Genomic DNA, 26,866 nt, shown 5'->3' with positions numbered 1-26,866 from the left:
TCTGTGGTGGGCACTGCCGAGGGCCTAGGAGCCCAGGCCTTGTACAGCGGTGTCTGGTGGGAGCTGACAGGGGCCTAGGAGCCCAGGCTCTGTATAGCAGTGTCTGTGGTGGGAGCTGACAGGGGCCTAGGAGCCCAGGCTCTGTATAGCAGTGTCTGTGGTGGGAGCTGACAGGGGCCTAGGAGCCCAGGCTCTGTATAGCAGTGTCTGTGGTGGGAGCTGACAGGGGCCTAGGAGCCCAGGCTCTGTATAGCAGTGTCTGTGGTGGGAGCTGACAGGGGCCTAGGAGCCCAGGCTCTGTATAGCAGTGTCTGTGGTGGGAGCTGACAGGGGCCTCGGAGCCCAGGCCCAGTACAACGGTGTGTCTGTGATGGGGGCTGACAGGGGCCTAGGAGCCTAGGCCCAGTACAGCAGTGTGTGGTGAGTCGGAGGGATATTTGCCAAGTGGAACCAAAGGTTTCTGGGGCTCTGATCCAATTAGGCTTCTTCAGCCGCATCCACTCTGGAATTCCAGCTTTGAAAGACAATCCCTGAATATAGTGGCCAACTAACCGAGTGAGTCATTTTGGTAACTGGGTATGAAATTTGTTTGTCTGAATCACTGCTTGACTTTGAATAGGCTGCAGCATATTTAGAGTGTATGGTATAGGGTGGGAGGTTCCCCCACCCACCCCCGCATAGCCTGTCTTTAGAAATGGAGTGTAGGTAAAGGCCTTAATTTCCTTTCCTTTGGACTGCCTTCACTGTTAAAGAGATGTGGTAGAAGTAGGCTTGCGATGTTGGTGAGACGTTTATTTTGGTTGTGCTTTGTAAATCTCTGTCTTGCCAGCATGTTGACGAAGGGGGTGATGCACTGTGTGTGGCTCATGCTTTGTTGTGTAACCAGTGCTCTTAAGCCCTCCCAAGGTTGCTAATTAAAAGCTGAGGGGGTGGGGCTGTGCGGGGGGTGTGGGATGAGCCGAAGGCACAATCAGTATTCAGCTCAAAAAAATGCATATGTTTTCCCTCCTCTCATACCACAATTAAAGCACAGTTTGAAGTTGATGTTTGAAGGCTTGAATGACATTATTCTTGTGTGTTCGTTTTGCGCTCTCGTCATGCTTTGAATATCCCGCTCACTCCAGTCTCCAAGGAGCTCAACTTATTTGCAAATTAATCCGTCTGTTCTGCCACAAAGGGCAACCAACTGTCCATCTCTGACCCAGACCGCTTGATCATGTGATGGTCCGGCACTGAGGCGGGAGAGAGGCGAGCTGTTTCCTTTTTTTCCTCAAAGAAAACTAAATGCTCTTTGAACTTAATTTCAGATGAGTCTATATTTAGTGCAATTTCCATGACTTTTGGGTGGTCTGACACTCCTGAGTTGGAAGTTCCTTTGTCAGCCTCTGATCCTCGGCCCTCCCTCGAACTGAGAGCTTGGTGTCAGTTTTCAGTCAGGCTGCTACATGACGAGGAGTGAAGCCAGCCCGTTCCTCGATCTCGGGTACACCCCAGCTTACTTGTTGTAAATTGATACTCTTCAATTCAGGGGGTAGCTTCCACATCCTGCAGCTTGATATTGTAAACAATCCATTGCTGTGTAACTCTGTGCCCAGCACCCTTTGTTGTATAACATTGGCTTGCGATTGATTGTGCCTCTCAGTAAAATGCCAGGCATTGGGGTGAACACCCTTGCTCTTCAAGATAGTGCCTGGGGGTCTTTTATATCAACCTGTTCGGACAGACGGGACCTCAGTTTAATGTCACATATGAAAGACAGTGGGGCAGCACAGTGGTTAGCACTGCCGCCTCACGGCGCCGAGGTCCCAGGTTCGATCCCGGCCCCGGGTCACTGTCCATGTGGAGTTTGCCCATTCTCCCCGTGTTTGCGTGGGTTTCGCCCCCACACCCCAAAGATGTGCAGGGTAGGTGGATTGGCCACGCTAAATTGCCCCTTAATTGGAAAAAGTGAATTGGATACTCTAAAATTGAAAAATAAACATGGCTCCGGTCGCGCGTGGACGTGGCCTGCCATATGCTGTTCCCTAGTAACCCTCCTCGCCACCCCCCACCAGTGCCCCCAGCCCTGCCAATGCCCCCCTGCCCGCAGAACGGCTCCCCCCCCCGACTGTGGCGGCGCTGGACTCAGTCCGCAACCGCCATGCCGGGTTCACGAAAAAAAAATAGCATGAGTGACCCACGCCGTTGGGAACCCGGCCCAACGTACTCGAAGAGTATGCCGTTTCCGAGGGGACGGAGCGTTGCAAAAGTGACGGCGCCCCCGATTTTGACGCAAACGTGGATTCTCCAGCTGATCGCCGAACACGATTTCGGCGACTGGAGAATCCCACCCAGTGCCTCCCCCCCCCCCCCCCCCCCCCCCCCGGGTATACTGCATCTGCTGACATTTTCATTTTCCCCGAGAAAGTCGACGAACGGCTGCCACCCCACCCTCTTAAGGCGAACTTTACCTTCTCAAGACTGTGAAACCCAGCCATGTCACTAACCCAGGTCCCTACACTCGGGGGCTCCACATTAATAAGATCCGTCTCCGGGCTACCAGGGAGGCAAAGGCCAAGACGTCGGCCTCTTCCACCCCCTGAACTCCCGGCTCTTCCGACACTTCAAAGATCGCCACCTCCGGACTCTGCACCATCCGTGTTTTTAGCACCGTGGACATTGCCTCAGCAAAATCCTGCCAAAACCCTCTAAGCTTCGGGCATGCCCAAAACATGTGGACATGATTTGCTGGGCTTCTCGCACACCTCTTACACCTATCCTCGACCCAAAAAAACTTGCTCATCCTAAGCACCTGTCATGTGTGCCCGGTGGATTACCTTGAATTGTATCAGGCTAAGCCTGGCATATGATGAGGATGTATTAACCCTGCTTAGGGCATCCGCCCACAGACCTGCCTCTAGCTCTCCTCCTAGCTCGTCCTCCCACTTGCCCTTGAGCTCCTCCACCGGAGTTTCCTCCGCCTCCGAAAGCTCCTGGTAAATATCTGAAACCTTCCCCTCTCCCACCCAGGTACTGGAGACTACTCTATCCTGTATCCCCCGTGGCGGCAGCAGCGGAAAGGCCGGCACCTGTTTCCTCAGGAAGTCTCGCACCTGCAAATACCTGAACCCATTCCCTGTTGGCAATTCAAATTTATCCTCCAAGGCTTTCAAGCTGGGGAAGCTCCCGTCTATAAATAGATCCCCCATCCTTCTAATTCCTGCCCTTTGCCATCTCCGGAACCCACCATCCAGCCTACCCGATACAAACCGAGGATTATTATAAATCGGGGTCCAAACCGATGCTCCCTCCACTCTCTTATCTCCTCCATTGCCCCAGATTCTCAGAGCCGCCACCACCACCGGACTTGTGGAGTATCAGGCCGGCGAGAACGGAAGAGGTGCCGTTATCAGTGCTCCCAAACTGGTGTCTTTGCATGACGCCGCCTCCATCCGCTCCCACACCGACTCCCCCACTACCCACTTCCTAATCATGGCTCTATTAGCCGCCCAGTAGTAATTGCAGAAGTTCGGCAACGCCAACACACCCTCCCCCTGGCTGCGCTCCAGCAACACTTTCTTCACTCGCGAGTGTTTTACCCGCCCACAGAAAGCCCAAAATAATATTATTCACCCGCTTGAAAAAGGCCTTTGGGATGAAGATGGGGAGACACCAAAAGACAAACAGAAATCTGGGGAGGACCGTCATTTTCACGGTCTGTACCCTCCCCGCCAGTGATAGCGGGAGCATGGCCCATCTCCTAAAGTCCCCTTCCATTTGTTCCAGCAACCGGGATAGGTTTAACTTGTGTAGTATCTCCCATTTCCAGGCCACCTGGATTCCCAGATACCGAAAGCTCTTCCCTACCATTCTAAGCGGCAGTTCTCCCAGTCTCTTCTCCTGTCCTCTTGCCTGGATCGTGAACATCTCGCTTTTCCCCATGTTCAATGTATACCCTGAAAAATTGCCAAATTCACCCAGGATTCGTATTACTTCCCCCATCCCCTCCAACGGGTCTGAAATATTCAAGAGCAGGTCATCTGCGTAAAGCGAGACCCAGTGCTCCCCCCCCCCCACCCCCGAACCAGCCCTTTCCAGTTCCTAGAGACTCTTAACGCCATGGCCAATGGCTCTATGGCCAGAGCAAACAGTAACGGGGAAAGGGGAAAAAGATTGAGGAAATAGTCAAGGGGCTGGAGGGCACGCAGTCGGGCAAGGCCCCGGGGCCTGACGGCTACCTGGTGGAATTCTAGAAGCACGGGCAGCACGGTAGCATTGTGGATAGCACAATTGCTTCACAGCTCCAGGATCCCAGGTTCGATTCCGGCTTGGGTCACTGTCTGTGCGGAGTCTGCGCATCCTCCCTGTGTGTGCGTGGGTTTCCTCCGGGTGCTCCGGTTTCCTCCCACAGTCCAAAGATGTGCAGGTTAGGTGGATTGGCCATGATAAATTGCCCTTAGTGTCCAAAATTGCCCTTAGTGTTGGGTGGGGTTATTGGGTTATGGGGATAGGGTGGGGGGGGTGGACCTTGGGTAGGGTGCTCTTTCCAAGAGCCGGTGCAGACTCGATGGGCCGAATGGCCTCCTTCTGCACTGTAAATTCTATGATAACTTCAGTCCCATTATTTTCTCCATTACTCTTACTTTGCTTTTATTATTTTTTCTAAATTCCTGCCCCTCATGCGCTATTAGTTTCTTGGGATGTCCGACAAGTTGACCTCTTGACTGTATATGCTGATGCAAAGTAATCATTCAGTATTCAATATTTCCTTACTTTCATTGACATTATCACCACCTTCAGTATTCAAGGAGTCCACATTCTTCCTCACCGTCCACGTTTTTCTAATGCAATTGCAAAATATTTTTGTAGATTTGGGTATCCTTGTTAAGTTTCCATTCGTACAGCAAAATAACTTTTTTGTGTCATCATATTAGACTCAAAATGTTAACTCTTGTTTCTCTCTCCACAGTTGCTTCCAGGCATACTGTCATAGAGGTTTACAGCATGGAAACAGGCCCTTCGGCCCAACTTGTCCATGCCGCCCAGTTTTTACCACTAAGCTAGTCCCAATTGCCCATAACCCTCTATACCCATCTTACCCATATAACTGTCTAAATGCTTTTTAAAAGACAGCATTGTACCCGTCTGTGCTACTGCCTCTGGCAGCACATTCCAGACACTCGCCACCCTCTGTGTGAAAGAATTGCCCCTTTGGACCCTTTTATATCACTCCCCTCTCACCTTAAACCTTTGCCCTCTGGCTTTAGACTCCCCTACCTTTAGCAAAAGATGTCGATCTCCCTCATTATTTTATGGATCTCGAGGTGGCATGGTGGCACAGTGGTTAGCACTGCTGCCTCACAGCTCCAGGAACCAGGGGTGAATTCCAACCTCAGCTGCTGGGTTACTCCAGCACTTTCTGATTTTATTTCCGATTTCCAGCACCTGTAGTCCTTTGTTTTTATTTTCCTCTTCCCTTTGTTACCTCATACCTGTTTTACATAAGAGGATGTGCTGCTCAGCAACCGGCCATGTTGCCGTTTACTCTGCATTTGAGCTGCCAGTGAAGAAAGAATGGCTTTTACTCGGAAGAGGGTGTTGAGCAGTTACTGACTTTGACCCTCACTCGTTTGTGTGTTTAAATTGCAGATCGCTGCTGCCGAAGGCCCTGAGGCAAATGAGAGGATGGTGATTATCACAGGCTCACCAGAGGCTCAGTTCAAGGTGAGTTAAGAAGTGGTGGGATCTAATCAGGGATCAGCACGATGTTAGTGGCACCTCCTTACTTTTCAATGCTATCCCCCTGGGGAGAAAACCCCCTGGGTTTTTAGTAGTTGTTTTATGGTCTTATCAACCTGCCGTTTTGGTTGTTGTCCCTTCTCCATTCACCAAGATCTGTGCTATTGCTTGTCTGCTTTTGCTATTTTATTTTGTATTTTACCCCTTTATTTGTCCAAGGGTTGTTTTTCCTTCGTCAAGCAGCTCCCTTGCCCCTTCATGGTACAAACTTGTTCTGTATCGGAGTCAATTCCCTAGGATTCACCCCTTTGCTGTGGATCACTTCTGTCCCATCTCATTGAAGACAGCCTTACCTAAATCTCTTGTGTGTTCCTACCTTACAACCACTACATTGAACTCAATTATCGTAATTTGGTCTCTGTTCATAAGAACTAGGAGCAGGACTAGGCAATTCAGCCCCTCAAGCCTGCTCCGCTTTGCAATACGATCATGGCTGATTTCTCAGCCTCAATTCCACTTTCTTGCCCATTCTCCACAACCCTTCAACCCATTACTCATTAAAAATCTGTCTCACACCTCCTGTAATTTACTCACTGTCCCGGCGTCCACCGCACTCTGGGGCAGTGAATTCCACAGGTTCACGATCCTTTGAGAGAAGTAATTTCTCCTCATCTCGGTTTTAAATCTGCTACCCTTTATCCTAAAACTATGACTCTTAGTTTTTGTCTTTATCTTTAACTTCCTTGCGCCCCCCCCCCCCCTCCTACAATCATCCTCTCCGGAACATATTCTTTAAATGTTAATTTGTTGTTCGGGTGTTCATTAAATCTGTCATCATTACTCATCATTCAATCTAATGAGGCAAATGTCCCCAATGCTAGTCCCAGGACACATTTCTGGAGAAAGCACTCAAGAAATTCACTGGGCGGCATTCTCCGTCAGCCGATGCCGAAATCCGGAAATGGGATTGGGCAGTGAATCGGTTCCCATGCCTAATCGCAATTCTCCGCCACCTCGACAGCGGCGTCAATGCGGTCTGCAACGCACGTACAGTAAACGCTGTTGGCAAATCATTAGCGGGCCCGACCCAGTATTCTCTGGGTTCTCCGCGATTCTCAGCCTCCACCAGGGCAAATTCCCGATGCCGAGGTTCACTTGTGCTTTTAAAAATTGTGAAACTGGCATCGTGGCTGATGAGGGAAAGAGAGGAGATAGGACACAGAGGCGCACGCGACCGTGGGCTGTCGGGCCGGGCGCTGGCTGGGGTGGGGGGAGACCTGCCTAGGCTTTGGGGGGATGGGGGGTACATGTTGACTGGGGTAGTGTCCAGGCACTGATTGTCATTGCCGCGGCCTGCAACGCACTCACCTTGGCCCCTGGTTCTGCAGGGTGACACCAGCCGTATCAGTGACCCCACCCCGCACCCCACCCTCTGCGATACCTGTCCCTTCCACCCTGCCAACTGGGCATCAGGTGGCTCACCCAGGGGCATTGGCCACTGTAACGATAGGATGCCGTGGAGCATACTGCTGTCAAGGACAGCACCAGTACCCCTGGCATCAGGGACAACCGGCAGGGCCAGAGGCGCCGGGTTTGGGGGTGGGACTGGGGGGAGGGGGTCCACAGGTGGCAGCAAGGTCCACAGTGCAAACGGGTGGTTCTATCACTCTCACTTTCGTGCTCTATCGCTCACTCAGGCACTCTCCTGATCATTCTGGTGCTCTCTTTCACACCCGCGCTCTCTCGCCGCCGCGCGCTCTCTCGCCCCCCCCGCGCGCTCTCTCGCCCCCCCCGCGCGCTCTCTCGCCCCCCCCGCGCGCTCTCTCGCCCCCCCCCGCGCGCTCTCTCGCCCCCCCGCGCGCTCTCTCGCCCCCACGCGCGCTCTCTCGCCCCTCCCGCGCGCTCTCTCGCCCCCCCGCGCGCGCTCTCGCCCCCCCCCGCGCGCGCTCTCGCCCCCCCCGCGCGCGCTCTCGCCCCCCCCGCGCGCGCTCTCGCCCCCCCGCGCGCGCTCTCGCCCCCCCCGCGCGCGCTCTCGCACCCCCCCGCGCGCTCTCTCGCCCCCCCCCCCCGCGCGCTCTCTCGCCCCCCCCGCGCGCTCTCTCGCCCCCCCCCGCGCGCTCTCTCGCCCCCCCGCGCGCTCTCTCGCACCCCCGCGCGCTCTCTCGCCCCCCCTCCGCGCGCTCTCTCGACCCCCCGCGTGCTCGTGCCCCCCCCCGACGTGCGCGCTCTCTTTGCCGCACGCACTTTCTCGCCCCCCCCCGTGCGCGCTCTCTCTCGCCCCCCGCGCGCTCTCTCTCGCTCGCCCCCCCCGCGCGCTCTCTCTCGCTCGCCCCCCCGCGCGCTCTCTCTCGCTCGCCCCACCCGCGCGCGCACTCTCTCTCGCCCCCCCCCCCACGCGCGCTCTCTCGTGCTCTCGTGCTCTCGTGCTCTCATGCTCTCGTGCTCTCATGCTCTCACGCTCTCTCGTGCTCTCACGCTCTCTCACTCCCACGCTCTCTCGTGCTCTCACACTCTCACGCTCTCTCGTGCTCTCACGCTCTCTCGTGCTCTCACGCTCTCTCGTGCTCTCACGCTCTCTCGTGCTCTCACGCTCTCTCGTGCTCTCACACTCTCTCACGCTCTCTCGTGTTCTCACGCTCCCTCACGCTCTCTCGTGCTCTCACGCTCTCTCGTGCTCTCACACACTCTCGTGTTCTCACGCTCTCTCGTGCTCTTCTCACGCTCTCTCACGCACTCTCTCGCCCCCCCCGTGCGCGCTCTCTCTCGCCCCCCGCGCGCGCTCTCTCTCGCTCGCCCCCCCCGCGCGCTCTCTCTCGCTCGCCCCCCCGCGCGCTCTCTCTCGCTCGCCCCCCCGCGCGCTCTCTCTCGCTCGCCCCCCCCGCGCGCTCTCGCACGCCCCCCCGCGCACGCTCTCTCTCTCGCCCCCCCCACGCGCGCTCTCTCTCGCCCCCCCCACGCGCGCTCTCTCTCACCCCCCCCGCGCGCTCTCTCTCACCCCCCCCCCCGCGCGCTCTCTCTCGCCCCCCCCCACGCGCGCTCTCTCTCGCCCCCCCCACGCGCGCTGTCTCTCGCCACCCCCCACGCGCGCTCTCTCGCGCTCATGCTCTCACGCTCTCTCGTGCTCTCGCTCTCTCACGCTCTCTCGTGCTCTCACTCTCTCACGCTCTCTCGTGCTCTCACGCTCTCTCGTGTTCTCACGCTCTCTCGTGTTCTCACGCTCTCTCGTGCTCTCACGCTCTCTCGTGCTCTCACACTCTCTCACGCTCTCTCGTGTTCTCACGCTCTCTCGTGCTCTCACGCTCTCTCGTGCTCTCACGCTCTCTCGTGCTCTCACGCTCTCGTGCTCTCACGCTCTCTCGTGCTCTCACGCTCTCTCGTGCTCTCACGCTCTCTCGTGTTCTCACGCTCTCTCGTGTTCTCACGCTCTCTCGTGTTCTCACGCTCTCGTGCTCTCACGCTCTCACGCTCTCTCGTGCTCTCACGCTCTCGTGCTCTCACGCTCTCTCGTGCTCTCACGCTCTCTCGTGCTCTCACGCTCTCTCGTGTTCTCACGCTCACACTCTCACGCTCTCACTCGCTCTCATGCGCGCTCGCGCTCTCTCGTGCTCTCGCGCTCTCTCGTGTTCTCACGCTCTCTCGTGTTCTCACGCTCTCTCGTGCTCTCACGCTCTCTCGTGCTCTCACGCTCTCTCGTGCTCTCACACTCTCGTGCTCTCACTCTCTCACGCTCTCTCGTGTTCTCACGCTCTCTCGTGCTCTCACGCTCTCGTGCTCTCACGCTCTCTCGTGCTCTCACGCTCTCTCGTGCTCTCACGCTCTCACGTGCTCTCACGCTCTCTCGTGCTCTCGTGCTCTCTCGTGCTCTTGTGCTCTCACGCTCTCTCGTGCTCTTGTGCTCTCACGCTCTCTCGTGCTCTCACGCTCTCTCGTGCTCTCACGCTCACACTCTCACGTTCTCACTCGCTCTCATGCTCTCGCGCTCTCTTGTGCGCTCGCGCTCTCTCGCGCTCTCGTGCTCTCACGCTCTCTCGTGCTCTCGCTCTCTCGTGCTCTCACACTCTCGTGCTCTCACACTCTCTCGTGCTCTCACGCTCTCTCGTGCTCTCACACTCTCTCACGCTCTCTCGTGCTCTCACACTCTCTCACGCTCTCTCGTGCTCTCTCGTGCTCTCACGCTCTCTCGTGCTCTCACGCTCTCACGCTCTCTCGTGCTCTCACGCTCTCTCGTGTTCTCACGCTCTCTCGTGTTCTCACGCTCTCTCGTGCTCTCACGCTCTCTCGTGCTCTCACACTCTCTCACGCTCTCTCGTGTTCTCACGCTCTCTCGTGCTCTCACGCTCTCTCGTGCTCTCACGCTCTCTCGTGCTCTCACGCTCTCGTGCTCTCACGCTCTCTCGTGCTCTCACGCTCTCTCGTGCTCTCGCGCTCTCTCGTGTTCTCACGCTCTCTCGTGTTCTCACGCTCTCTCGTGTTCTCACGCTCTCGTGCTCTCACGCTCTCACGCTCTCTCGTGCTCTCACGCTCTCGTGCTCTCACGCTCTCTCGTGCTCTCGTGCTCTCACGCTCTCTCGTGCTCTCACGCTCTCTCGTGTTCTCACGCTCACACTCTCACGCTCTCACTCGCTCTCATGCGCGCTCGCGCTCTCTCGTGCGCTCGCGCTCTCTCGTGCTCTCGCGCTCTCTCGTGTTCTCACGCTCTCTCGTGTTCTCACGCTCTCTCGTGCTCTCACGCTCTCTCGTGCTCTCACGCTCTCTCGTGCTCTCACACTCTCGTGCTCTCACGCTCTCTCGTGTTCTCACGCTCTCTCGTGCTCTCACGCTCTCGTGCTCTCACGCTCTCTCGTGCTCTCACGCTCTCTCGTGCTCTCACGCTCTCACGTGCTCTCACGCTCTCTCGTGCTCTTGTGCTCTCACGCTCTCTTGTGCTCTCACGCTCTCTCGTGCTCTCGCTCTCTCGTGCTCTCACGCTCACACTCTCACGTTCTCACTCGCTCTCATGCTCTCACGCTCTCTTGTGCGCTCGCGCTCTCTCGCGCTCTCGTGCTCTCACGCTCTCTCGTGCTCTCGCTCTCTCGTGCTCTCACACTCTCGTGCTCTCACACTCTCTCGTGCTCTCACGCTCTCTCGTGCTCTCACACTCTCTCACGCTCTCTCGTGCTCTCACACTCTCTCACGCTCTCTCGTGCTCTCTCGTGCTCTCACGCTCTCTCGTGCTCTCACGCTCTCTCGTGCTCTCACGCTCTCTCGTGCTCTCACGCTCTCTCGTGCTCTCACGCTCTCTCGTGCTCTCACGCTCTCTCGTGCTCTCACGCTCTCTCGTGCTCTCACGCTCACACTCTCACGCTCTCACTCGCTCTCACGCTCTCACACTCTCTCACTCTCTCTCGTGCTCTCTCGTGCGCTCGTGCTCTCGCGCTCTATCGTGCTCTCGCGCTCTTATCGTGCTCTCGCGCTCTATCGTGGTCTCGCGCTCTATCGTGGTCTCGCGCTCTATCGTGGTCTCGCGCTCTCTCGTGCTCTCGCGCTCTCTCGTGCTCTCGCGCTCTCTCGTGCTCTCGCGCTCTCTCGCTCTCTTGTGCTCTCGTGCTCTCACGCTATCTCGCGCTCTCACGTTCTCTCGCTCTCGTGTGTTTGACCTGAGGGAGTAAAACAGGTGATGTGTTTTAGTGCGGGCAGTCTGTGAGCCCGGATTAATGTTTGGTTAATAGTGTGGTCAGTTACAGTTTGAGGGGCAGTGACAGGACCCATTTGTGCCGTACAGTGATTTAGTTTTTGTTTTCTTGCTTCAGGCCCAAGGCCGGATCTATGGTAAACTGAAAGAGGAAAATTTCTTTAATCCAAAGGAAGAGGTGAAACTAGAGGCAAACATCAAGGTCCCATCCTCTGCTGCTGGGAGGGTCATCGGCAAAGGCGGGAAGACGGTAAGTTGTGGCGTTCACAACGGGACGTACTGAACACAAGCCGCCTTGAGACTGGGTGTGAACCTCAGTGACATGGACAGACATCATCTCCCCCCCCCCCCCACCCACAGTCACTTTCAACCCCAGCCGATACCCCATCAGTATTGTTCCACCAGCTCCTTCCCCTGCTCTCTCAAATCAGTGAACCCGTGCTGGGCTCAGTCACGGGGGCTGTTTAGCACAGAGCTAAATTGCTGGCTTTGAAAGCAGACCAAGGCAGCACGGTTCAATTCCCGTACCAGCCTCCCCGAACAGGTGCCGAAATGTGGTGACTAGGGGCTTTTCACAGTAACTTCATTTGAAGCCTACTTGTGACAATAAGCGATTTTCATTTCATTTCATTTCATAGCGTCATGCCATAGGTTAAATTTGTTAACGTAAAAAACAAGACCTTGGGCAAAGTAGACTGCACGAATGGATGGGAGGCACGATACCACAATGGCTTCACAGCTTCAGGGTCCCAGGTTCGATTCCCGACTTGGGATCTCCCCGTGTCTACGTGGGTTTCCTCCGGGTGCTCCGGTTTCCTCCCACAAGTCCCGAGAGACGTGCTGTTTTTTTTTTAATAAATATTTTATTGAAGATTTTTGGTCTACCAACACAGTACATTGTGCATCCTTTACACAATATTATAACAACACAAATAACAATGACCTATTTTATAAACAAAAAATGAATAAATTATAAATAACAAAAATGAAAACTAACCCTAATTGGCAACTGCCTTATCACAAGTAACACTCTCCAAAAATATAATTTAACAGTCCAATATATAATTATCTGTAGCAACGACCTATACATATTATACAGTATATATTAACAACCCTGAGAGTCCTTCTGGTTCCTCCTCCCCCCCCCCCCCCCCCCCCCCGATCCTGGGCTGCTGCTGCTGCCTTCTTTTTTCCATTCCATCTATCTTTCTGCGAGGTATTCGACGAACGGTTGCCACCGCCTGGTGAACCCTTGAGCCGACCCCCTTAGAACAAACTTAATCCGCTCTAGCTTTATAAACCCTGCCATGTCATTTATCCAGGTCTCCACCCCCGGGGGCTTGGCTTCTTTCCACATTAGCAATATCCTGCGCCGGGCTACTAGGGACGCAAAGGCCAAAACATCGGCCTCTCTCGCCTCCTGCACTCCCGGCTCTTGTGCAACCCCAAATATAGCCAACCCCCAGCTTGGTTCGACCCGGACCCCTACTACTTTTGAAAGCACCTTTGTCACCCCCATCCAAAACCCCTGTAGTGTCGGGCATGACCAAAACATATGGGTATGATTCGCTGGGCTTCTCGAGCACCTCGCACACCTATCCTCCACCCCAAAAAATTTACTGAGCCGTGCTCCAGTCATATGCGCCCTGTGTAATACCTTAAACTGAATCAGGCTTAGCCTGGCACACGAGGACGACGAGTTTACCCTGCTCAGGGCATCTGCCCACAACCCCTCCTCGATCTCCTCCCCCAGCTCTTCTTCCCATTTCCCTTTTAGTTCATCTACCATAGCCTCCCCTTCGTCCCTCATTTCCCTATATATATCTGACACCTTACCATCCCCCACCCATGTCTTTGAGATCACTCTGTCCTGCACCTCTTGTGTCGGGAGCTGCGGGAATTCCCTCACCTGTTGCCTCGCAAAAGCCCTCAGTTGCATATACCTGAATGCATTCCCTTGGGGCAACCCATATTTCTCGGTCAGCGCTCCCAGACTCGCGAACTTCCCATCCACAAACAGATCTTTCAGTTGCGTTATTCCTGCTCTTTGCCACATTCCATATCCCCCATCCATTCCCCCCGGGGCAAACCTATGGTTGTTTCTTATCGGGGACCCCCCCAAGGCTCCAGTCTTTCCCCTATGCCGTCTCCACTGTCCCCAAATCTTCAGTGTAGCCACCACCACCGGGCTTGTGGTGTAGTTCCTCGGTGAGAACGGCAATGGGGCTGTCACCATAGCCTGTAGGCTAGTCCCCCTACAGGACGCCCTCTCTAATCTCTTCCACGCCGCTCCCTCCTCCTCTCCCATCCACTTACTCACCATTGAAATATTAGCGGCCCAATAATACTCACTTAGGCTCGGTAGTGCCAGCCCCCCCCTATCCCTGCTACGCTGTAAGAATCCCTTCCTCACTCTCGGGGTCTTCCCGGCCCACACAAAACCCATGATGCTCTTTTCAATCCTTTTAAAAAAAGCCTTCGTGATCACCACCGGGAGGCACTGAAACACAAAGAGGAATCTCGGGAGGACCACCATCTTAACCGCCTGCACCCTCCCTGCCAGTGACAGGGATACCATATCCCATCTCTTGAAATCCTCCTCCATTTGTTCCACCAACCGCGTTAAATTTAACCTATGCAATGTGCCCCAATTCTTGACTATCTGGATCCCCAGGGAACGAAAGTCCCTTGTTACCTTCCTCAACGGTAGGTCCTCTATTTCTCTACTCTGCTCCCCTGGATGCACCACAAACAACTCACTTTTCCCCATGTTCAATTTATACCCTAAAAAATCCCCAAACTCCCCAAGTATCCGCATTATTTCTGGCATCCCCTCCGCCGGGTCTGCCACGTACAGTAGCAAATCGTCCGCATACAAAGATACCCGGTGTTCTTCTCCTCCTCTAAGTACTCCCCTCCACTTCTTGGAACCCCTCAACGCTATCGCCAGGGGCTCAATCGCCAGTGCAAACAATAATGGGGGCAGAGGGCATCCCTGCCTTGTCCCTCTATGGAGCCGAAAATATGCAGATCCCCGTCCATTCGTGACCACGCTCGCCATCGGGGCCCTATACAACAGCTGCACCCATCTAACATACCCCTCTCCAAAACCAAATCTCCTCAACACCTCCCACAAATAATCCCACTCCACTCTATCAAATGCTTTCTCGGCATCCATCGCCACTACTATCTCCGTTTCCCCCTCTGGTGCGGCCATCATCATTACCCCTAACAGCCTCCGTATATTCGTGTTCAGCTGTCTCCCCTTCACAAACCCAGTTTGGTCTCGTGGACCACCCCCGGGACACATTCCTCTATTCTCATTGCCATTACCTTGGCCAGGATCTTGGCATCTACATTTAGGAGGGAAATAGGTTGCGGGTCCTTTTCCTTCTTTAAGAGAAGCGATATCGTTGCTTCAGACATAGTCGGGGGCAGTTGTCCCCTTTCCTTTGCCTCATTAAAGGTCCTCGTCAATACCGGGGCGAGCAAGTCCACATATTTTCTATAGAATTCGACTGGGAATCCATACGGTCCCGGGGCCTTTCCCGCCTGCATGCTCCTAATTCCTTTCACCACTTCTTCTACCTCGATCTGTGCTCCCAGTCCCACCCTTTCCTGCTCTTCCACCTTGGGAAATTCCAGCCGATCCAAGAAGCCCATCATTCTCTCCCTCCCATCCGGGGGTTGAGCTTCATATAACTTTTTATAAAATGTCTTGAACACTCCATTCACTCTCTCCGCTCCCCGCTCCATCTCTCCTTCCTCATCCCTCACTCCCCCCTATTTCCCTCGCTGCTCCCCTTTTCCTCAATTGGTGTGCCAGCAACCTGCTCGCCTTCTCCCCATATTCGTACTGTACACCCTATGCCTTCCTCCATTGTGCCTCTGCAGTGCCCGTAGTCAGCAAGTCAAATTCTACCTGTAGCCTTTGCCTTTCCCTGTACAGTCCCTCCTCCGGTGCTTCCGCATATTGTCTGTCCACCCTCAAAAGTTCTTGCAGCAACCGCTCCCGTTCCTTACTCTCCTGCTTCCCTTTATGTGCCCTTATTGATATCAGCTCCCCTCTAACCACCGCCTTCAGCGCCTCCCAGACCACTCCCACCTGGACCTCCCCATTATCATTGAGTTCCAAGTACTTTTCAATGCACCCCTTCACCCTTAGACACCCCCCCTCATCTGCCATTAGTCCCATGTCCATTCTCCAGGGTGGGCGCCCCCCTGTTTCCTCCCCTATCTCCAAGTCTACCCAGTGTGGAGCGTGATCCGAAATGGCTATAGCCGTATACTCCGTTCCCCTCACCTTCGGGATCAACGCCCTTCCCAGCACAAAAAAGTCTATTCGTGAGTAGACTTTATGGACATAGGAGAAAAACGAGAACTCCTTACTCCTAGGTCTGCTAAATCTCCACGGGTCTACACCTCCCATCTGCTCCATAAAATCTTTAAGTACCTTGGCTGCTGCCGGCCTCCTTCCAGTCCTGGACTTCGACCTATCCAGCCCTGGTTCCAACACCGTATTAAAATCTCCCCCCATTATCAGCTTTCCCATCTCTAGGTCCGGAATGCGTCCTAGCATCCGCCTCATAAAATTGGCATCATCCCAGTTTGGGGCATATACGTTTACCAAAACCACCGTCTCCCCCTGTAGTTTGCCACTCACCATCACGTATCTGCCCCCGTTATCCGCCACTATAGTCTTTGCCTCGAACATTACCCGCTTCCCCACTAATATAGCCACCCCCCCTGTTTTTCGCATCTAGCCCCGAATGGAACACCTGTCCCACCCATCCTTTGCGTAGCCTAACCTGGTCTATCAGTTTCAGGTGCGTTTCCTGTAACATAACCACATCTGCCTTAAGTTTCTTAAGGTGTGCGAGTACCCGTGCCCTCCTTATCGGCCCGTTCAGCCCTCTCACGTTCCACGTGATCAGCCGGGTTGGGGGGCTTCCTACCCCCCCCCCCCCCCCCCCCCCCCCCCTTGTCGATTAGCCATCACCTTTTTCCAGCTCCTCACCCGGTTCCCACGCAGCTGTATCTCCCCCAGGCGGCGCCCCCCCCCCCGCCCATCCCCTCCCATACCAGCTCCCCCCTCTCCCCAGCAGCAGCAACCCAGTAATTCCCCCCTCCCACCCCCCCCCCCCCCGCTAGATCCCCCGCTAGCGTAATTACTCCCCCCATGTTGCTCCCAGAAGTCAGCAAACTCTGGCCGACCTCGGCTTCCCCCCGTGACCTCGGCTCGCACCGTGCGACGCCCCCTCCTTCATGCTTCTCTATTCCCGCCATGATTATCATAGCGCGGGAACCAAGCCCGCGCTTCTCCCTTGGCCCCGCCCCCAATGGCCAACGCCCCATCTCCTCCACCTCCCCTCCTCCCCCCATCACCACCTGTGGAAGAGAGAAAAGTTACCACATCGCAGGATTAGTACATAAAACTCCTCTTTCCCCCCTTTTTAACCCCCCTCTTCGCCCCCCACATTCGCCCCACCACTTTGTTCAAACGTTCTTTTTAATAACCCGCTCATTCCAGTTTTTCTTCCACAATAAAAGTCCACGCTTCATCCGCCGTCTCAAAGTAGTGGTGCCTCCCTCGATATGTGACCCACAGTCTTGCCGGTTGCAGCATTCCAAATTTTATCTTCTTTTTATGAAGCACCGCCTTGGCCCGATTAAAGCTAGCCCTCCTTCTCGCCACCTCCGCACTCCAGTCTTGATAAACGCGGATCACCGCGTTCTCCCATTTACTGCTCCGAGTTTTCTTTGTCCATCTAAGGACCATTTCTCTATCCTTAAAACGGAGGAATCTCACCACTGTGGCTCTGGGAATTTCTCCTGCTCTCGGTCCTCGCGCCATCACTCGGTATGCTCCCTCCACCTCCAACGGACCCGCCGGGGCCTCCGCTCCCATTAACGAGTGCAGCATCGTGCTCACATATGCCCCGACGTCCGCTCCCTCCGCACCTTCAGGAAGACCAAGAATCCTCAGGTTGTTCCTCCTTGCGTTGTTCTCCAGTGCCTCCAACCTTTCCACACATCGTTTCTGATGTGCCTCATGCGTCTCCGTCTTCACCACCAGGCCCTGTATGTCGTCCTCATTCTCGGCTGCCTTTGCCTTCACGACCCGAAGCTCCCGCTCCTGGGTCTTTTGTTCCTCCTTTAGCCCTTCGATCGCCTGTAGTATCGGGGCCAACAGCTCTTTCTTCATTTCCTTTTTGAGCTCTTCCACACAGCATTTCAAGGACTCTTGTTGTTCAGGGCCCCATGTTAAACTGCCACCTTCCGACGCCATCTTGGTTTTTGCTTGCCTTCCTTGCCGCTGTTCTAAAGGATCCACTGCAATCCGGCCACTTTCTCCTCCTTTTTTCATCCGTATCCAGGGGGGATTCCCTTCTGGTTTACCGCACAGTGTTTTTAGCCGTCAAAATTGCCGTTGGGGCTCCTATCAAGAGCCCAAAAGTCTGTTTCACCGGGAGCTGCCGAAACGTGCGACTCAGCTGGTCATCGCCACACCCGGAAGTCGAGAGACGTACTGTTAAGTAATTTGGACATTCAGAATTCTCCCTCAGTGTATCCGAACAGGCGCCGGAATGTGGAAACTAAGGACTTTTGACAGTAACTTCATTGCAGTGTTAATGTAAGCCTACTTGTGACAATAAAGATTATTATTATAAGCAGGAGTATTCCACATGCTACTGTCACATGGGGAGAAAATGTGCACATCCTGACCTCTTGTGGCCACACCGAGTCACTACAGATAACCTACTGAGAGACACATGCTGAGAGTAGGGACCAGTTTGCCCAGATTCAGAGTGCGTCGATCCTAATTATTAATGTTGCCTTCTTGTTGCTGAAATAGGATCAGCGTGTGATTTTTCTACTGGACATTGATGAAGCTGAAGTCTCAGTAGGGAAGGGAAGGGGTTTGGGGGGGGGGGGGTCGGTAATATTGCTCCTTTCCCACTGAGCTATTGATGGATTGACCCTTCAGGCCCCAGTACATAATGGACGAAAGATGCTCTAAACCAAGTCAGTTTGGAAGCCGAGGGTGGTAGAGGCTTTATGAGGGTCTGGATGTCAAACCACTCGATGCCCAGTTACTCGGGGTCTGTCCGTGACTCGCTTTCCCCTCGCCACTCAAACACAAGCTCCCATAAATTCTCCACTGCACACAAGCAGGCTGGCGAATTTCACCGTTGTAGTTTGGGCCATTTCTTTTCCGGTAAACGTTACTGCTGATTCTTGCTGATGCCCGCGGCACTCTGCCAGCGCTCGCCCTCCTCTGCCCCACCACCCCCCCCTCACCTTTGTCATCTGCTCCTCAGGTGAATGAGCTGCAGAACATCACGAGTGCCGAGGTAATCGTTCCCCGGGACCAGACACCAGACGACAACGACGAGGTCATCGTGAAAATCGTCGGTCACTTCTTCGCCAGTCAGGTAAGGCCACAGTGACCTTTGACCTCCATCACATTATGGCCCACAGCAAAAATGGGGCAAATGAGGTACAGTAGATGGACCAGTGTGAAGCAGGATGGCCAAACTTGTAGGACAGAATTATGCTGTATAAAGCCAGATGGTGAATTAGATATCAAGACCAACCTTCACACAATTCTATAACCATTTGTTTACAGGGATGCACATTACAGGCATACACCAATCACTGATGTGCTGTGGGAAATACAGCAGTCAGTGTCCCTTAGTAAGCTCTGACAAATAACTGTGATAATGATGAGATCATCTTATTCAGTGATAATTGAAGAATAACTATTGGCAAGGACATCAGGAAGACCTTCTAGCTCTTCCTAAACCTGGTACCATGGAGTCTTCTGCATTTGCCTGAGAGGGCTGCCATTCCTCAATTTAATCACGTCCCCTGCGACAGAGTAGCTTTTCAGAGTTTTGAATGTGGAATCCAAGGTGACACTTCACTAAAATGCTGAGGGTGTCCATAACAACTGGAAAATAATTAGTCACCTCCAAAACCAGTCCAGTCAGTGTCCTAATGACGGCCCTAATCCATTGGCCTGTGATCACAACTCAGAGGCCCCACCTGAAAGCTGGAATCTTTTTGTGTTGTCTTTGTTATTATGTCGAGTGCATCTGAAACAGTTACTTTTCCCAAACAAGAGGCAATTTAGCGTGGCCAATCCACCTACCCTGCACATCTTTTGGGTTGTGGGGGTGAGACCCACGCAAACACGGGGAGAACGTGCAAACACGGGGAGAACGTGCAAACTCCACACGGACAGTGACCCGAGGCTGGTATCGATCCTGGGACCTCGGTGCCGTGAGGCAGCAGTGGTAACCACTGTGCCACCGTGCCTCTCGCTGAAACAGTTTAATATATGTTTCAGCCTGATGGGTAACCCAGCATCGGACTGCTTGCTGGGCCAGCCATGCCTGCACGCCTTTCTCTCCAACTCTATTTCTATCTGCCCACTGCTGAAAGGAACACAAAAATGTTGTTTTTCCAGTTTTGTTTTTGGGTTTGTCAACAAGAACCGTGTTGGTGCTGGAGAGTGAATCATTGGCAGGTGACCAATATCAAACAGCCACAGACTTTGTACAGCACAGTTCAGATACAGAAGATTGGGAATTCCTAGCTAGAAAGCAGATTTAATAAGTATGTACTCCAATTAGCAGACGTGAATATGGTGCCCCCGCCTTCCCTTGTTTATTTGTTAAAGCCACATATCTATGTTTGCTGACACCGAGTTAGGTAGCTCAATAAACTTAGACGGAAGCAGAAAGTCAGGAAGAGAAGCCGATAGATTATGTGAACTTCATTGTCCACGGTTTAGCCCAATGTGAGAAAAGTGTGCGGTCACTTACCTTGGATTTACAACCAAGAGATCAGCATTAAGCAAGAAACTGTGGGAGAGCAGAGAAACTTTGGGTTTCAATTGTAGAAATTATTTGTGGACATGCAAGTTATTAAAAATGTTAAAAGTAACATTGGCCTTTATTTGAGGGCTGGAATGCAAAGGGGTTGAGGTTCTGTTCCCATTGTGCAGAGCTCTAATTTAGCACTTGCTCTGAACACCAGGTTCAGTTGTGGGAACCACACTCTCACACAGACAGATTCAATGTAGATTGACCAGAATGAAGCTGGGGCTGAAATGCTCAAAACAAATAATAGATTAATGGCTCATGTTCAGTGAGTCATTTGCAGCATTTGGGAAGCCATTTGACCAATCAAGTGCCTTCAAGGGTTGATTTGATTGCCATGTTTCTGATGAAAGGACTTGATAAGGCCGATAAGGGAGAACCTGCCCCCTCTGGGAGGCTCAGGGAGCGTGGGCTGGAGTCCGGAACAAGGCAAGCAACCTTAAAGTTAGAGGCAGGCCATTCAGGAGTAATGTAAAGAGGTGGCTCTTCACAAGGTTAGTAACTCTCCCCACCAAAAAAACTGCTGAGTCAGGAGATCTGACAAACGTTTCAAAACTGAGATTGATAGATTTCTGTCAGGTGAGAGTCTGGAAGGATATTGAACCAAGCGGGGTAAGATGACGTTAAGATGCAGATCTGCCATGATCTAATTGAATGGTGGAGCAGGCCTCCCATCGTTCCCACCTTTTACACTTCCCATACCATTCGATTTGTACAGTCAATCATCATGGAGATTGCTCATTTAGTACCAAATGCAGAGCAGCTTTCTTTCAATGGACCCCACGCACTATAGGATGTTCATTTTACGTTAGGCCCCTGGACAAGCTGGTGTTTCTTCTGCTGCTGCTGGATTTTAACAGAGACGACTGTTGTTTTGGCACTTGAGGCGAGAGGTTTTTTTTTTGCTTCTGACTGTTCTTTGTGTCTCCCCCCCCCCCCAACCCCCCGATCACTGCAGACCGCGCAGCGCAAGATTCGAGAGATTGTGCAGCAGGTCAAGCAGCAGGAGCAGAAACAGCAGGCGGGAGCTATGACCTTGCAGCGCAGCAAGTGAAGCAAGGCAAGAGCTGGGGACGCGAGCAACAGCTGACGAATGTAGCCCTTCCGACACGTGGACACGAGATCGACAGGCCGGGAACGAACCAAAGAAACGACAGACAAATGAAACAAAAAAAAAAAAGGATGTTTCCCAACCAAAGGCTGTGGCTCTGCAGCTACAGCGGGGGATTTGTACGGAGGAAGCAGTGACTGCCGGCAGTCCGCCACAGTCTGTCTGAAGAATCTCTCGCATTACTCTGATCCTTTTCGTTGGGTAACCTAGGCTGAATTGTAGACCGTTCAGGAAATCGAGCAGGCACTTGGGCCGTGGTAGTGTGAATAGGGTTTTTTTTATAATAAAATTGAAACTAGTTCTGGTTTAACACTGCTTTGTAGATAAAACGTGCATTTTTTTGTTTCATTTCGTTTGCTATTTTTTTTCCTGAGAGATTAAATCATATCTTTGAGGCCAGAAATCATCACTTGTCGAAAGTTTATTTTTGAAAGCTGTAACGGGGAGGTGGGCGAGGTCAGAAGGTGGGTTTAGAAAAAGGACAAAGGTGGTACACAGGCGGGAGGGAGGTGGACACAGGAGGAGGGCTAGGGATGGGGGAGAGCGGGGAAGATGGGCACAGGAGGAGAGTTCGGGATGGGGGAGAGCGGGGAAGATGGGCACAGGAGGAGAGTTCGGGATGGGGGAGAGCGGGGAAGATGGGCACAGGAGGAGAGCTCGGGGTGGGGGAGAGTGGGGAAGGTGGACACAGGAGAGCTCGGGGTGGGGGAGAGCGGGGAAGGTGGGCACAGGAGGACAGCTCGGGATGGGGGAGAGCGGGGAAGGTGGGCACAGGAGGAGAGCTCGGGATGGGGGAGAGTGGGGAAGGTGGACACAGGAGAGCTCGGGGTGGGAGAGAGTGGGGAAGGTGGGCACAGGAGATCTCGGGGTGGGGGAAGAGAGTGGAAGGTGGGCACAGGAGGAGAGCACAGGATGGGGGAGAGCGGGGAAAGTGGGCACAAGAGGAGAGCTCGGGATGGGGGAGAGCGGGGAAGGTGGGCACAGGAGGACAGTTCGGGATGGGGAGAACGGGGAAGGTGGGCACAGGAGAGCTCGGGGTGGGGGAAGAGAGTGGAAGGTGGGCACAGGAGGAGAGCACAGGATGGGGGAGAGCGGGGTAGGTGGGCACAGGAGAGCTCGGGGTGGGGGAAGAGAATGGAAGGAGGGAACAGGAGGAGAGCTCGGGATGGGGGAGAGCGGGGAAGGTGGGCACAGGAGAGCTCGGGGTGGGGGAAGAGAGTGGAAGGTGGGCACGGGAGGAGAGCTCGGGATGGGGGAGAACGGGGAAGGTGGGCACAGGAGGGGTCGGGGAAGAGAGTGGAAGGTGGGCACAGGAGGAGAGGTCGGGGCGGGGAAGGTGGGCACAGGAGAGCTCAGGATGGGGGAGAGCGGGGAAGGTGGGCACAGGAGGAGAGCTCGGGGAGAGCGGGGAAGGTGGGCACAGGAGAGCTCGGGGTGGGGGAGAGCGGGGAAGATGGGCACGGGATAGCGGGGAAGGTGGGCACAGGAGGAGAGCACGGGGTGGGGGAGAGCGGGGAAGGTGGGCACAGGAGAGCTCGGGGTGGGGGGAGAGCGGGGAAGGTGGGCACAGGAGAGCTCGGGGTGGGGGAGAGCGGGGAAGGTGGGCACAGGAGGAGAGCTCGGGGTGGGGGAGAGCGGGGAAGGTGGGCACAGGAGAGCTCGGGGTGGGGGAGAGCGGGGAAGGTGGGCACAGGAGAGCTCGGGGTGGGGGAGAGCGGGGAAGGTGAGCTCAGGGTGGGGGAGAGCGGGGAAGCTCAGCACACAAAAAGAGGCAAAGGTAGGGGGAGAAGGGAGCAAAAGATTAGGCACCGAGGAGAGGGGGGTGTTCAGTAAAAGAGAGAAATGGTGGGCAATAAAGAAAGGGGAAGGTAAACACAGGGAGAAAGGTCAATACATAGACGCGGTGAGACGGAATGGCTGTTCTTGGCCAAGTATTATTCCTCCATCTGCTTATTGAGACAACCCGAGTTCTATCAGTAAGACGTGGAACTAATTTGTCATGAAACCTGTATGTGTAAAGCAATATTGTCTGTGCAATGTCCTTTCCCCTTCTCCCATTTTCTCTCATGACACTCTAGCTCGTTGTCCTTCTTCCAGAGTCTATCGAGATACACTAATTCTAAATGCAGGTGGTGAGGATCCTCATGAGAAGGTAGTGAAGGGAACTGATGATCGCAGAGGTCAGTGCCAATAGTTTAACCTCCAGAAACCGAATGCAGGTGCTGCCAGAATTTTAATGAAAATTGGTAAAGATTGGGCAGGAAGTGTGTCTTTAAATGCAATATCCTATCATCTGGAGCACTCAACTCAGACACCGTTCAATTCGCCAAACCGCCATCAGCCACCTACCACAGTCTCTTAGTCAGAACACCTATCGAACATTCAGAGCTTAACCTCTCCCTCTCGTGGACATTTTAGAAGCTTTGCATCCACTTTTTGCAGCATGTGCACACTGGTAGCTATTCAACCATGGCATACTGCACGATGATCACTGTGCACTCCCCTCACCCCTGCAAGCGGTGGCAGGAATGAACAAAAGAGTGGGAGATGCGCCTGCACGTTCTCACCCCCATGAAAGAAACAGTGCTGGCCATGATGTGAAGACCTATTGTCGATGGCATGGTCAGAGGCAGGACTGAATCCTCCACTAATCCTCCTCCTAAAGGCCGACTTCTCCCTCAGCCTGAGCTCCCCTGGCTGAAACAGCTGATGGTGTAAATTTCTTACTTTCTCCTCCCTCCTCACCTCAGTGCAACCCAAGTAAGATTGTAAGCTATTCCAGAGGTTTGTAAAATATATGTTTTCAGAAAATTTTCCCACTGACAATTGTCCTGTTCACTTTGCTTGCAAGATTCTATGTCACCAAACTATGTTTAAACTGTGTATTTGAAAAATTCCAAACCCAAGATGTGAAGTTGATGTTATGCTTTTAGGCTTCTATGTTAATATGCTATTTGGAATGAAGTCAATTGCCACTCACAGTCGACCTCTCTCCTACAAACTTTGTGTTTATCTGACCAAACCTAACTAAATGCTGCAAAATCATTATCACTATCAATGACCAGAAACTGAACTAGACTAGCCATATAAATCTTGTGGCCAGAAGAGCAGATCAGAAGCTAGGAATCCTGTTGTGAGTAACTTCCCAAAACCTGCCCACCACCTACAAGGCACAAGTCAGGAGTGTGCTGGAATACTCTCCACTTTCTCAGATAAGGGCAGGTTCAACAGTACTCTAGAAACTTGACACCATCCAGATCAAAGCAGCTCGCTTGATTGGCACCCCATCCACAAACATTCACTCCCTCCACCATTGGCATACAGTGGCAGCAGTGTGTACCATCTACAAGATGCACTGAAGGAACTCACTATGGCTCCTTAGACAGCACCTTCCAAATCCACTAACATCTCGAAGGACAAAGGCAGCAGATACATGGGAACACCATCACCTAGAATTTCCCTCCAAGTTACTCACCATCCTGATGTGGAATTAGATCACCATTCCTTCACTATCGCTGGGTCAAAATCCTGGAACTCCCTCCTTAACAGCGCTGTGGTTGTACTGATACCACAGGAACTGCAGAGGTCCAAGAAGGCAGTTCACTATCACCTTCTCAAAGGCTGTTAGGGATGGACAATAACTGCTGGCCATATGCTGGCATACCATAAATTAATTTTTAAAAAGTTTCATTCCAGGCTTGAGCAAATAAATCAAGGCTAATTTTGCTGATAAACACAAGGATGTAATAAATGCTTCTGAAGAATAATGATCCTTTTACATTCCAGGCTGAAACCCACCCCCCATAAACTAACTATAGGTTTGTTGGCAGCAATAATGAGTCAGAAATGCCTCATTTTTGTTAGTCACTACAATTCTAAAAGACCATTTGAGGTAAAGACTTGAGCTATTTTTAACATAACAGTCACCAGCTCTCACTGCTAAATCCAATGGGAGATTGTGTTGTGATATGGCAGATGGTAAGCGCTAGACTGCCCGCATCCAAAAAGGGCAACTTGAACAAGCTACCATTTGCAATTTGTATTTTATGAGAGGGTATCTGAATTTAGGAGAAAGAATTTCAAACTAATTGCGAAGATTTGAAAAACTAAATTTAAACAATTATTTTTTTGAAAGAAAAAAGAAAAATGACATTAATGACACAATATTATTTACACAGTTAACAGTACTTCGACAAACATTTGCCCAAAAGGTTTCTGAGTCGCAGTATACCACAGTAATATTGGGAAAATACTGAAAAACATGATGTTTTCATCACAATTGACAACTAATAGGTTTGTCTTATACTGTTCCAGCTTATTAAAAATTAATTTACAGGATACGGCCGTCGCTGGTTAGGCCAGCATTTATTGTCCATCCCTAGTTGCCCTTCAGAAGTTGATGGTGAGTTGCCTTCTTGAACCGCTGGAGTCCTTGAGGTGTAGGTACATCCACTGTGCTTGTAGGGACTTCCAGGATGTTGCGCCAGCGACAGTGAAGGAACAACGATATATTTTCAAGTCAGGGTGGTGAGTGACTTCGAGGGGAACCTCCATGTGGTGGGGTTCCCAGGTATCTGCTGCTCCTGTCCTACTAGATGGTAGTGGTCGTGGGTTTGAAGGGTGCTGTCTGAGGAACCTAGGTGAGTTACTGCAGTGTATCTTGTAAATGGTAGACATGACTGCCACTGTTCGTCGGTGGTGAAGGGTTTGAATGTTTGTGGAAGGGACAGCACGGTAGCACAAGTGGATAGCACTGTGGCTTCACAGCGCCAGGGTCCCAGGTTCGAGTCCCCGCTGGGTCACTGTCGGTGCAGAGTCTGCACGTTCTCCCCGTGTCTGCGTGGGTTTCCTCCGGGTGCTCCGGTTTCCTCCCACAGTCTAAAGACGTGCAGGTTAGGTGGACTGGCCATGATAAATTGCCCTTAGTGACCAAAATGGTTAGGAGGGGTTATTGGGTTACGGGGATAGGATGGATGTGTGGGCTTAAGTGGGCCGGTGCAGACTCGATGGGCCGAATGGTCTCCTTCTGCACTGTATGTTCTATGTAGCAATCTAGCGGGCTGCTTTGTTCTGGATGGTGTGGAGCTTCTTGAGTGTTGTTGGAGCAGCACTCATCCAGGCAAGTGGAGAGTATTCATTACACTTCTGACTTGTGCCTTGAGGATGGTGGACAGACTTTGGCGGGTCAGGGGGTGAGCCACAGGATTTCTAGCCTTTGACCTGCCCTGCCAGCCACAGTTTTAATATGGTTAATCCAGTTTTGGTTCTGATCAAGGTAACTCCCAGGATGTTGACTGTGGAGGAATCAGCAATGGTAATTGAATGCCATTGAATGTCAAGGGGCAGTTAGATCCTCTCTTGTAGAAGATGGCTATTGCCTGGCACCTGTGTGGCCCGAATGTAACTTGCCACTTGTCAGCCCAAGCCTGGATATTGTCCAGGTCTTGCTGCATTTGGACATGGACAGCTTCATTATCT

The 26,866-nt window shown here is 53.0% G+C and overlaps 1 protein-coding gene across 3 annotated transcripts in view; it reads left to right on the top strand.

Moving 5' to 3' along the window:
• The window catches only part of igf2bp2a (insulin-like growth factor 2 mRNA binding protein 2a), a 321,903-nt gene extending 300,377 nt beyond the window's left edge, over positions 1-21,526 (top strand). For all 3 annotated transcript variants that reach the window (XM_072483899.1, XM_072483891.1, XM_072483884.1), the window contains 4 exons: positions 5,629-5,703; positions 11,508-11,639; positions 18,712-18,825; positions 21,236-21,526. In XM_072483899.1, the coding sequence (XP_072340000.1) occupies positions 5,629-5,703; positions 11,508-11,639; positions 18,712-18,825; positions 21,236-21,331 (417 nt within the window). In that variant the 3' untranslated portion in view covers positions 21,332-21,526. The remainder of the gene's footprint in view (positions 1-5,628; positions 5,704-11,507; positions 11,640-18,711; positions 18,826-21,235) is intronic.
• Positions 21,527-26,866: the final 5,340 nt, after the last annotated feature.

Source organism: Scyliorhinus torazame, chromosome 2 (genome assembly GCF_047496885.1).
Source record: "Scyliorhinus torazame isolate Kashiwa2021f chromosome 2, sScyTor2.1, whole genome shotgun sequence".
Classification (NCBI taxonomy): domain Eukaryota; kingdom Metazoa; phylum Chordata; class Chondrichthyes; order Carcharhiniformes; family Scyliorhinidae; genus Scyliorhinus; species Scyliorhinus torazame.
Note: the sequence above shows the minus strand (reverse complement) of the source record. Positions and strands in the feature narration are given on the sequence as shown.